The sequence below is a fragment of the Elgaria multicarinata genome, chromosome 10, assembly GCF_023053635.1.
Source record: "Elgaria multicarinata webbii isolate HBS135686 ecotype San Diego chromosome 10, rElgMul1.1.pri, whole genome shotgun sequence".
Lineage (NCBI taxonomy): Eukaryota > Metazoa > Chordata > Lepidosauria > Squamata > Anguidae > Elgaria > Elgaria multicarinata.
Window position 1 is genome coordinate 64,343,561 of NC_086180.1, and position 12,161 is coordinate 64,355,721.

At 40.7% G+C, this 12,161-nt stretch overlaps 1 protein-coding gene across 2 annotated transcripts; it reads right to left on the reverse strand.

Moving 5' to 3' along the window:
* On the reverse strand, positions 1-12,115 carry CFAP96 (cilia and flagella associated protein 96). 2 transcript variants are annotated; one of them, XM_063135482.1, is made up of 8 exons: positions 11,968-12,115; positions 9,642-9,798; positions 8,229-8,451; positions 5,745-5,882; positions 5,578-5,653; positions 3,926-4,105; positions 1,850-2,022; positions 1-289 (listed from the first exon to the last, which is right to left on the reverse strand). In XM_063135482.1, the coding sequence occupies exons 2-8, from the start codon at positions 9,739-9,741 to the stop codon at positions 241-243; spliced, it is 939 nt and encodes a 312-aa protein (XP_062991552.1). In that variant the 5' UTR covers positions 9,742-9,798; positions 11,968-12,115; the 3' UTR covers positions 1-240. The 2 variants fall into 2 exon arrangements, with proteins under 2 accessions (XP_062991552.1, XP_062991550.1); XM_063135480.1 differs by lacking the exon at positions 11,968-12,115 and adding an exon at positions 11,271-11,372.
* Between the last annotated feature and the right edge of the window lie 46 nt (positions 12,116-12,161).

Genomic DNA, 12,161 nt, shown 5'->3' on the forward strand with positions numbered 1-12,161 from the left:
AAATAAAACGTATATCAAAATATATTTGACATTTTATAGACATTATCAGTAAATATATTATTAATTTGTTCCTTTATATATGTACAGGACATAATACAGCTACAACAAAGGGGTTGCTGCATTTAATACATTTCTTTCAGCCACACTTTTTTTTTATTTATTTACTTGAGCTGCGTTCAGACTGTTCAAATGCTACTGTTTGCAGAGTCTAGAAAGTTCATTCACCTTGCTTTTGTGCAGCTAGTACGACATCACACGTGGATTTGTGTAGTTGGTTACGTTTAACGATCTGAAATTTAAATGTAAAGGAAGTGTCACAAGATTTAATGGAAGCACAGATTCTGTTCTATCTGAAAGCGTCCATATGCATTTCTGCCCTCCATCCAGCTTCCCCCAAACAAAATCTTCCTTGTCAAGTACAGTCTAAACCCACCATACCAGAGCTTATGTAACTAATAGCACATGTCCAAAAAGTACTATCCTAATTTTGAATAATAATAATAATGCTGCAGTACATCCTTCCCCAACATGGATTGTGTTGGATTACAGTTTATCATCCCCAACCAGCATGGCTATATCTAGAGAACAGAACATAGGTGAAGCCTGATACAGGACATTAAGCAATGTTTGATTCAGTACTGTTTTCCTATAAGGTCCTGTGATTATCAAGCCTTAACTAACGAACTCATCCCTCCTGTCCTCCTCAGCCAATTGCTCAGCACAACTGTGACTTCTGGAGGTACAGTAATGATTAGCTGTGCAAACTGCCAGTTGGCAACCTGTTCCTTCCCCATCCATCAAAGGTCATCGTATTTCACACTGTGCTGGAGGTATTTACTTATTAAATAAGTATCCTGCTTTTCGGAGTAGATAACAAAAGGTACACGGCAACAAGGAAGTTGGGCACCACAAATGCTTGAAGAGGTAAACTATTCGATGGAAATAATTATGGATAGTCTTCCTGTTACAGCCACTTTTATTAAAGTCACTTTAAACCATATCACAGATTCTATGGCAAGCCATTCCTCTGCAGGGGTTTGCCACTCCTGTACACAGATGATTGGGGTCCTTTTTTTCCATTATAGCACAAAGCTTTTCTGTTTCCAGATGTTTGCACTGACAAGGAGAAAATCACATACAGTGGCTTGACCATCATTTGGTAAGCCGTTGCATTTAATGTCTTGCATTACGTGGTTTTAAAGCGGTGGCTGAAATGTGTAGATAAAGGCTGCAAAACGTGTGACCCACCAACCTAAAAGAAGCCTAATAGGCACAAATTGTGGCTCCCAGGTGCTACACTTACACACACACACACCTCAATTTTGCATTGCTAGGGAGGGAGCATCAGCAAAAGTTGCCCATGCATAACTGGGAGGGTTGTGAGTCAGGCAAAGAGCAGACTATTACCCTGGCAGAATGAATTAATTATATCATAAAGCCACAATTTAAATAAGCAGACTTTAATTATGCCAGGGTTCATATTTTGTTTCCAGTGCCAAGAAACCCTGGGTAAAATCCAACAGAAGTCCTATGTAGAGTAGACACACTGGAATAGATGGCACCTAAGCTAGTCATGACTAGCATATGTTCCATTCATTTCAATGGGTTTACTTTACTATGGACTTCTGTTGGATTTAACCCCTAGAAAATATGAAGTAAGAACAGGCCCACATGACCCTAGGAATGTTCAGAGCACATTTCCCTCCCCACTGAGTTAGAGGAGAGAGAGTCCCCACACAACAGAGTTTAGGGAAATGGTACCCAGGTCAAAAGAACACTATCCAAACTGACATGAGGCTCAACATTTCCCCCTTAGAAATTAAACACTGTAGATATATGCACTACTTACTTTTCAACATTTGCGGCCATAATACTTCTTATTGGTCTGCTCTTAGTTCCAGGAGAAGGATGATATACTTGTCCTTGCTTATTGGTTGTGATAGGCCGAGGCAGCTTAACTATGTAGGGATCTGTGGAATGAGTTGGATAAGGATCAAATGTGCCTGCTTTCATGCCCCCTGCCTGGACAAACAAGAACAAAGAAATATTAAAAACTGGAGACATACAAACTCAGCAGTAGTTTAGAAACACTATTTGGCAAGCTGTAGTGTGCTATGTAAAAGTCTAGGGGCAGTATCCTATTTGGCATTAGTGTAAGTTATGTTGCGCGGCGTAAGCTATCTCCTGTGCAATGCCAATAGCATTTGCTGATGCAATGAGTTTTCCATGTTTGTGTTGTAGGCCACTCACAATCCCAATTGGCGCATATGGGGCACACAAAGCAGGTGAGGAACTCAGCAGCTGGTTGGAGGACCAGCTTCTGCAAGCAGCTACAGCGTCCCTTTCTCTGTACAGAGAGAGGCATGGAGCTCCTTGCCCCTCTCTGCATAGGGAAAAAAAAGTGGGTGGGGTGAGGCTAGATGACATCATGTGAGGGGTGGGGCTGCAGGGCAAAGCCCTGCCCTTGGTGTCATCTGGCCCACCAGCTTTAACCAGGTAGGCAAGTTGGCCACCAGACCAAAAGAGGTTGCTGCCCCTGCCCAAGTACAAATACTTTACATTCGTGCTAGTGCCAAATAGGATACTGCCCTCGGTAGCCAAGTGCCATTTGTGCTTATATAGAAAATAGCTTATTTATCATAATTATATTCTCCTCCAAGCAGTGGTGTACATTTATCCCATTTCATCCTCACAACAGCCCTATGAGGAAGGCTGAAAAACAGTGCTAAAAGTGCCCCAGGTTTGAACCCAGGTTTTCTGGTTCAACATTCAACACCACTAACATGCCATGCAAACACAGAAGTGTTTGGAAATCACATTAAAACAGGAATCCTAGCTTAATAAACCACAATTAGCTTCATCACACCAGGGTTATGCTGTGCAATCACTGCGAATTGCAGGCAAAGGACTCCGAAGTTTTCCAGTTTATAATCTGCTTTGACTGTGAAGTACTCACATGCATCCTGCTTTAATATATAAAAGAACCAACCTATTTTGCTACCTCTTTAGGAGCGAATCTTTTGTTGTTCTCCAAGTGGACACTGGGGACGCAGGAGTGTGATTTGATATGTTGAAAGTACAAATTAAGTGCTTACATCTGCGTAAGTTTTAAAGATAAAGACATCAAAATTGGCACAGTAATAGATATTAAGGAGGGCTTTAAGCATACCAAATTTGAATCAGATTGGGTCATCTGTTGATTTTTTAATGATTTTTTACATCTCTCCCCCTTAAACCCTTTCCTGGTATGCAGAGGATCTAAGGAGCACTGCCACCCGGGGTGTGATTTAGCTAACAACAACAACAGCTTTACACTATGGGGATAATTAGAGGGAAATGGGTACGTGGGATGAAGCCCAATAAGCAACATAAGCATCTGTGACTTCCTTGTATCTGGTTAATGGTGATTGCCTAGATATAGTGGCTCCTTGTGGATGAAGAGCTTTCCCAATTACTTCCGCAATTTGGAGTTAGGAACATAGGCAGCGGCTCTCCAGAGTTCCAGGCAAGAATTTTTCCACTTCTACCTGGAGATGCCAGGGATTGAACATGGGAACTGCAAGCAAATCATGTGCAGAATGGTTGTAGTAATATGAGAACGCAAGATAATCTGTTGTAAAGCACCTTAAGGATCAGTTAAAAATCAGCTTCTATCAGTAAAGTGAATACAAGAACCTGGCCCCGCAGTGGATCTCTGCATGAATTAAATACATTATTGTAAAAGCTATCTGCAGATTTGGAAGGACTGTTGATTTTTTAAAAGTCAGCTGAGACATCATTTCCCCCATAATTCAAATATAACTCTCTAAATTGCTACAAAGAAAGGTCAAACACATCTTCTTTTTCTAGCTAAATTAAAATAGCTCCAAATAAAATGTGCGGGGGGAGGGGAAATCTTGAAGAGTTTTTTGAAGAACAACCACACCTTCTTTGCTGGAGAAGTTGGCTTAAAAGGGTGCTGAATTGCTACTTGTGCGGGTTGTGTCTTTGGTGGTGGCAATGGTTTGTCGTCATGGTAAGGATTCATATCGAAATACTCCCGGGGATAAAGATTCAACTTGAAAGGTCCACCTTTCATCAGACGGTGGTGTTCTTCAGATGTTTTCTACATAAAGAAGACATGGGAGATATCACCCTGGGACTTTGTAACTCAGCTTGTTTTTAATGGGGAAAAGAAATTAAGAGAGGGGTTAAGGCTACAATTCGATGTACATTTACTTGAGAGCAAGCCTTACTGAAATCAGATGGAATTGTGTCTCAGTAGACACACTTGGAATTGCCCTGTTAAAGTTGGTCTTTTCCCCTCTTCTTCCACATCTAACATGTACTTTGTGCCATGTGTGTACCAAGACAAAATTGCAGAAAGCAGGTACTGAAATTGCCTTTCTTTCTCAGTTGGAATAATTAATACTTGGGGAGGGGAGAAGTTCAGCCTACGTTTGGACTACCTCACATCCCCCATAGGGTATATACTAGGGTGACCATATGAAAAGGAGGACAGGGCTCCTGTATCTTTAACAGTTGTATTGAAAAGGGAAGTTCAGCAGGTGTCATTTGTATATATGGAGAACCTGGTGAAATTCCCTCTTCATCACAACCGTTAAAGCTGCAGGTGTCCTGCCCTCTTTTAAATCTGGTCACTCTAGTATAGCTCCTGCACCTTTAACTGTTGTAATAAAGAGGGAATTTCACCAGGTTCTCCATATATATACAAATGACACCTGCTGAACTTCCCTTTTCAATACAACTGTTAAAGATACAGGAGCCTTGTCCAACTTTTCATATGGTCACCCTAGTATATACTGGCACAGTGAGAACTCTTACATGACATGTTTATATCCGCTGATAGTTTCATATAGGTATAACACCAAACTGAGACTAGATGCCATGAGAGAGGGATATGTTTTACATGGAAGTAAGGGGATACAGCATGGAGGGCATGCTTGGCAACAGAAATTGGATTCCCCAGTCTCCCATTTCCCTTCTCCCTGTCCACCTCCAACTACTTCCCCCGTGACTGGGTTTCATATGTCAGCTTAGGACTGTTTGCTCTGGCTACCTAAGCAAGCTAGCAGTAGTGGGACAAACATGTGGTTCCCAATGACAGTAGCTGGGCCAATGGGTCACTCTCTGAGGCCTTAGCTAGACCTAAGGTTTATCTCGGGATTGTCCCAGGGTCATCCCTGTTCATGTAAATGACACACAGGATATCCCGGGAGCAGGCAGGGACGACCCCGGGATAAACCTTAGATCTAGCTAAGGCCTCAGTCTCATTGTTTAGACAGGCAGGGCTGTGTTAGAACTAAACTAATACCAAACATATAATAGGTTTAGAAAATAGCAACAAACATCTTTATGAAACAGAAAGAATGCCACAACAGAACAAGCCATCTCCATCTTTGAATCAGCAAGTACACTGAAATAACAAAAGAATAATCTTAATTTGTTCATTTACAAAAGAAAGATGGCTCATGTACAATCTTGTAAGCATAGAGTAAAATAAGATCTGGCCATCTGGCACAAGGTATGTTGTCAATCTACAGACCATAATTAAATGGAAATCCAACAGAATTTTACCTTAAAGTTTATTCTTCCTATATCAAATAATTCAACTGAGTGTGCATATGGTTTACCTATGGTGAGATTTGGGTACCTAGGTAAAGAAAATAAAACAGCCGTGACACCAACATTCAATAGTCCTTAAAATTATTTTTGAGCCACCAGAGATTACAATTATATTTTACCCATAGCCAGTTCCCTTTTTTCCGGGATTGGTATACAGATTCTTCCCAGGTTGAACATATGGTATCCTGTCCTTTTTTTGTGCACTAAAGTAGGCACATGGACCTCCAATTGTTCCATAGTAAGTTCCTACACCACAACTGAAATACAAAAACAAATAGATTATCATTTCTCTATTAAATTTGCAACTTGATGTGATAAGCTATTAGTTTGTTGGTCTAATATGCTAGAACCAAAGTATATCCATTTTGTCCAGTTGATTACCCTATATTAAAAAAATATACTAAGCTGCAATCCTATTCCACATTCCTGGAAGCAAACCACACTGAACTCAGTTGGACTTACTTCTGAGTAGGCATGTATAGGACTACACTAGACATAAATATATACAAATTCTTATGCAGTTCTGTGTTTAGCTGCCTATTTTTCATTACTACTGCATTTTAATATTTTCAAATTTAACATATTTAGCAATTAACAGGCTATGAATGGAAGCCAATGTTACATCAACATAAGTCCTCTTGCGCAACAGGACTTTCTTCTCCCTGCAGGGCCATCTATTCAGGAGGGTCTCCTGTAACCCTCTAGAGGACATTTTGAGGGCACACTGGAGAATACAGGAGGAGGATAAATCACCCTCCACTCCCAGTTCTGCTGATGGAAGCAGCTCCATCAGCTGAAAAATAATAATTGGATTTCATCCTTTGTCTGACCAGAGGCCCCTAACACAGAATCCTCCTCTAACAGGGCTAATAATGTATGGGTGATCCTATGGTAATATGGAGGTGGACAGACAACCGTCTCCAGATGCTTCCCTTCATCTTTCAACCAATGCCCTCAGTTCCCGTACTTCCATTCTCAAATGGCTCCTGGGAAGTTTTAGAAAGGTGGCAGAAATTAAACGAAGCAGCCCCAAAGGAAGTTGGGTGTTTGTTGTACAGGTGCTAGTGGCATAGAACAGGGGAGGGCAAACTTCAGGTTTTTAAGATCTACTTTTCCTCCCCCACCCCAACCCTGAGGATCCACCAACCGGAGTCAGATGCAAAATAGTAACCCAGGGGTAAGCTCAAAGACCAGAAGCTATACACTGGGATGACCTACACACATACATACAAATCTACAGACTACATGTTACTACAGATCAGAGACCTTGGCTATTGTCAACCTAAAATTGCTATGATTAAACAATTAGAAGACTGAGACCCTGGCTGATCTACTGCAAATCACTCAGAGATGTACTGGTAGATCCTGATCTTCCCTCTGCCCACTCCTGGCATAGAAGACATTTTCCCCCAACCACATCAGGATGAGAAGAGCCCAGAGGGGGGGAAAGACCTGCCCTAGACCTTAGATCTGTTGGAGGAGCCCTTCTCCGCATCCCACCAATGCAACATATACGGTATGATGGGACAAGGGAGAGGGCTTTCTCTGTTGTGGCACCCCGACTGTGGAATGCCCTCCACTTGGAGGCCCGATTGGCACCAACGTTGATTGCATTTCGACGCCAAGTAAAAACATGGCTTTTTAACAAAGTCCTTGATGGTTAAACTCACTGGCACATGCTTTTACTGCTTTAAATTATATATTGTTTTAACTTGGATCATGGTTTAATCTGTTTTTAACTGTGCATATTTATTGTTTTATACTGTATGTTTTTATCTGTATCTCTGAGATCTTAATTATATAGGGTGGGATATAAATGTTTTAAATAAATAATAAAATAAATAAATAAATAAAAGAGCCAATAGAGACAACTGTGAGGTCTGCAGGACTTCAAAAGAGAAGATTTCTAGGGTTTGCAGCCTGAAGGATTCTAGGAAGTGTTTAAGGATGAGGCTTGAAGAAGGATTATGGAAATACTATTGGGACAGAAAATAGAAAGTTGAAAACTGGAAATTCTTAGAGGAGAAGCACCAATAAGAGAGTTTGCTGGGATAATGGAAGCAGTGTGGCTGTGCCTCGAGATGTGAAGGCCAGGAGAAACCCAGAAAAAAAGGAGTGGGGATACAAAATAATTTTGGGGGAAATATTTTCATCTCCAAAATTCCCTGAAAACAATGTGGAAATTGTAGAGTTTTATAGTGAAAAAAAACTTCACTTTCAAGCTCGTTAGTTGTAGGAATTAAACTGTTTTCTCAAAGACCCTTGCCTGTCATCTGGGACCCATGCATAAAAGCTCCATGTTGCTTTGTGAGACAGAAATGATCCATGCATTCATGGACATTTTCCATCATCCTAGCTGCTTGCTCTCCTTTCAAAGTTGTGTTTGGGAGGGTGGGAGGAGGCAGTGGGTGCAACTCAAATCATGGGACCAGAGGCTTTAAAAACAATTTGGGGGTAAATATTTAACTCTCTAGGAAATGAAGGCCTCATTCCAACTTTTATGGCAAGCTAGGCAGTAAAAACATTTCTTTCTTGTCTACATTAAATTGAAAGTATAGGCATAAATAACCAGACACCATATTCACGCTTCTTTCTGCACTTACGGAAATTTCTCTCCATTACTGGGAAGGAAGGCTTTGCTTCCCAGGTTTTTTTTGGACTCTGCCAATCTATATCGTCTTCTTAGCTGAACGGGATTTAAATAACTTTCGCCTTCAAATATTCTTGAAAACGTAGGGTCAAAGTAACCTGCCTGGGTAGCAGCCTTCTCTTTGTTACCCCCTGGCAACATTTGCTTGTTCTTGCTTGCAGCTTCATTAAAGGGGCCTTTAAAAAAAAAAGTAAGTGTTCTCAGGTTGGCTCAGTTGGTACACTTTTGGTTAGTTTAACATTTTTGGACGAGTGTATGAATATCCAATTTTTATATACATTTGCACCAAGCAGAAGTTCTCTTAAAAACCTTGCACACCTTGCAAATATGCTAAAAAGTGATAATTTTGAACAGCTGCTCTAAATTAAAGCACCTCCACCCCAGTACACTGTAATAATACGACCATATCGAAGCCTGAAGTTGGGTTAGCAATCTTTGGCCTTTTAGCACTCTAGGTTTGTTTCCACGAATTAGACACCCAGGAATAGATTTTAATAGAATAGAATATCCATTATTGTTCAAAAAGAACAGGATGCTGTGTGCAAAAGTATTCCCAGGGGCCCTTAGTATAAGAATCCTCCGGCCTAGAATCTAGGTGACCATACTGCAGAGTTTGCTTGAAAGTAAATGACCCTTTTCAGACAACACGCTAAGCCACAGTTCAGAAACATTTTGAACTACACATTATGACTTAGTGTGTCATGTGTGAACCATTCCTAACCATGGTGGCTACATAAACACAGTTTAAATACACTCACTAACCATTTGCTGCAAAATGGTTAGCAGACTAACCATGGCTTAGCATGTTGTCTGAACAGGCCTTATGGGGCAGAATTCCAGCCAGATCAGAACAATAATATAGTGTACCTGATTCAGATGTCATAAGAAGCCACAGTTATCACACAGCAGGAAGTGAGATAGACTCTGTTTAGATGACATGCTAAGCCACAGTAGTTAAACATTTTGAGCTAAACATTATGGATTAGTGTGTTGTGTGAACCATGACTTAGTGTGTCATGTCAACCATTCCTAACCATGGTGGCTACATAACGACAGTTTAAACACGCTCACTGACCATTTGCTGCAAAAGGATTGATGGCCTAACTATGGCTTAGCATCTTGTAAAATGAACTATTGTAGATGAGATGAAAGACTGTCTTCCCAGTTCTATACGGGAGCATTGTAACCATACAGAACTTTAGTGGCACCCTCTGTGAAGCAAACTGAACACTTCTCATTACAATATATCAGGCACAAAGGTGCACCAGTGTAGTTGGCCTGTAGTGTAGGATGAGGTGGTAAACCAATCCAACCCCCATCATTCCACCTTCATTACTCCATCTCTGCTGGGAGAAAATGTACTTACGGTTAAATGGTGAGACGTATTTATCCCCAACAGTAATATAATCCATTTCACTAAAGAGGCCAATCCTCTCCATATCTGTTTTCCCTGTTTCTGAAGGCATGTTTGCTTCTATGTGATAATCTGCTACTTGAGAAAAAGTGCAAACGTCTTATGATCCCTAGAAAGAAAGAAAGGGGAGTGTGTAATTCACACATTTCAGTCTTCAAGTCACTTACTCCAAAATAATTGTGGTTATTGCAAAATAATTGGTTTAAGAAAGATACCTAAACTCAACATCACAAATCTCATTAAAAAAATTAAAATACCACCTTGGCAACACAAATTTTAATTTATGTAGGAAAGAACATACAAAGCACAAGATCTTCTATCTTTCTACTGTATCCTCGTATAAAAACTCCATGGATGTGTAAATAACAAATGAAATGCGTTGGAGTTCAGCTGCATGAGGCAAAAAACAAACCCTTCAGCATCTTGCCTATTCTAATACTGTATTTATTTTAGGAGTCAACTTTCTAACAAGTGCTTACTCAAGGTAGTTCACAGTAGATCATAAACCACAATTCTAGAAAGTCTTAGCATGACGAGAATGTGCTAGAAAATTGCTTCTGCTGTTTCTCCCGTCCTGCCAGCTTCAGCCCAGCAGGATTTAGGAATCTCGGAAGCCCCCCTCTATCAAGGCATAGTGCCCAGGTTCGGACAACATGACAAGCTGTGCCCATGTGGGTGATTAATCAAATTGTGCCCAGCCCACACTGTGGCTTGTTTAAGCCACGTTTGATCATGTGAATTGGCCCATTGTCTTGAGGCCCTAAAATACCCCATGTTGCTGCTTTCTGGAGCCAGCCACAATTCTCAAGTTAACCTATTTTGCCAGGTTCATCACACTTACTACTGAGTTGGTAAAATTGAAATCTACAATCCAATCTCAAGCCTTCCAATGGATTTGCCCTTTTTGAGATCAAGAAGGCAGAAACTGGCTAAAAGCATCGGTGTTCAATACAATCCAGGCAGGTTGGAAAAGTCTTAGGATGATTTGATAAAAGTGAAAAATACATTCCAGATTGCAATACTTAACCTATAATCCTCAGCTAATAAGGTATAATTAGAGAGGAGTCCCACCATGTATTAATGAGGCTTTATAATAATTTGATTTGGGTCTCTAACAAATGCATACGCCACAATATTAAATTAGACTTGTAAACCCTAAACAAGGTATTTTGCTGTATGCATGAAGCCTAACATCAAGAGATATTATCATCATTATCGTCATCCTCATCATCTTCATTGTATTAGGAGCCACACAGACACAAAAAAGATTTGAAGAGTTTGCCATTCACATTTATCAGAAGGATAGCTATGTTACAGCAAGAACAGAGTCCTTGCATCAAAAAACAAACAAACAAAGGGACTTGTAACACCTTAAAGACTAGCACATTTATTCTGGAAAAAGCTTTTGTGGACACTGTTCACTTCATCAGATGTGTGAAGTGTTAAGCTCATACAGGCAGATTTATATAAATGTATGGAGGACAGGGAGGAGAGGTTTAAACTGTGCTGTAAGAGAGAAATGAAATATATAAATGCCAATTAACGTTATGTAGTGTATTTTTTTTAAAAAAAGAACCATACCTTTGTCCTTATTCAAACCACAGGAAATAAGATTTGAATCTCTTGTTGAATTGTACTTCAACCATTTCGAGTTGATATCCGTCTTGGAATGATCACTTTAAGATAACTGATAGAATTGTCATGGGAGATTGAAATATTCCCCCACTGCTTTCTAAGCATTGCCATCAGTGATGTCAGATTTATGACTCTTATTTTCGCTGCAACACACATTTGCATCAAAGTTTCTCTTCACAAGGTGTTGCACTTTATTTACTTTCGCTACTTTTAATGCCGATTATATAGAGAATATTGTTGGATCCCCCCCTCCGCTACATCAAAGTAATGTACAATAAAGATATAGACAGGCAGACAGCACATCGCCTTAAACGCTCATTGAGCAGAGAGGGGCGATCCAACAATATTCTCTATATAATCGGCATTAAAACTAGCGAATTACTCCATCAGTTTGCAGCATGTTATGCATTTCGGTTGCCAAGTGCCTGAAGCCAGGGGCTTGGCACAGGTAACAGCAGGCAGAATCCAACTAAAGTCCTACTTAGAGTGCCCCCACTGAAATGAATGGGACTTGCGTTAGTCTAACTTAACCCCCATTCATCTCAATGGGTCTACTCTAAGTAGGACTTTAGTTGGATTCTAGCCAGAGATCCCCCGAATTTCTCCCGCTTTCCTGAGAGTGGTTGAAAAAAAAATCACTCACCCCCTTTTTTCTCTCTCCCTCTCTCTCTCCCCCCAGAAGATGGGCTACTTTGGCTCAACAGCAGCCACCTCCACTCCGTGCCCTCCCATTCACAAACAGCGCCAGGTTCTTCTCCCGCGCCGAAGCCTCTTTGTTGACGCACAGTTGCCCCGGCGTCAGGGAAGCTCAAGCGCCAGAGGAAGGATTTCCCTCCC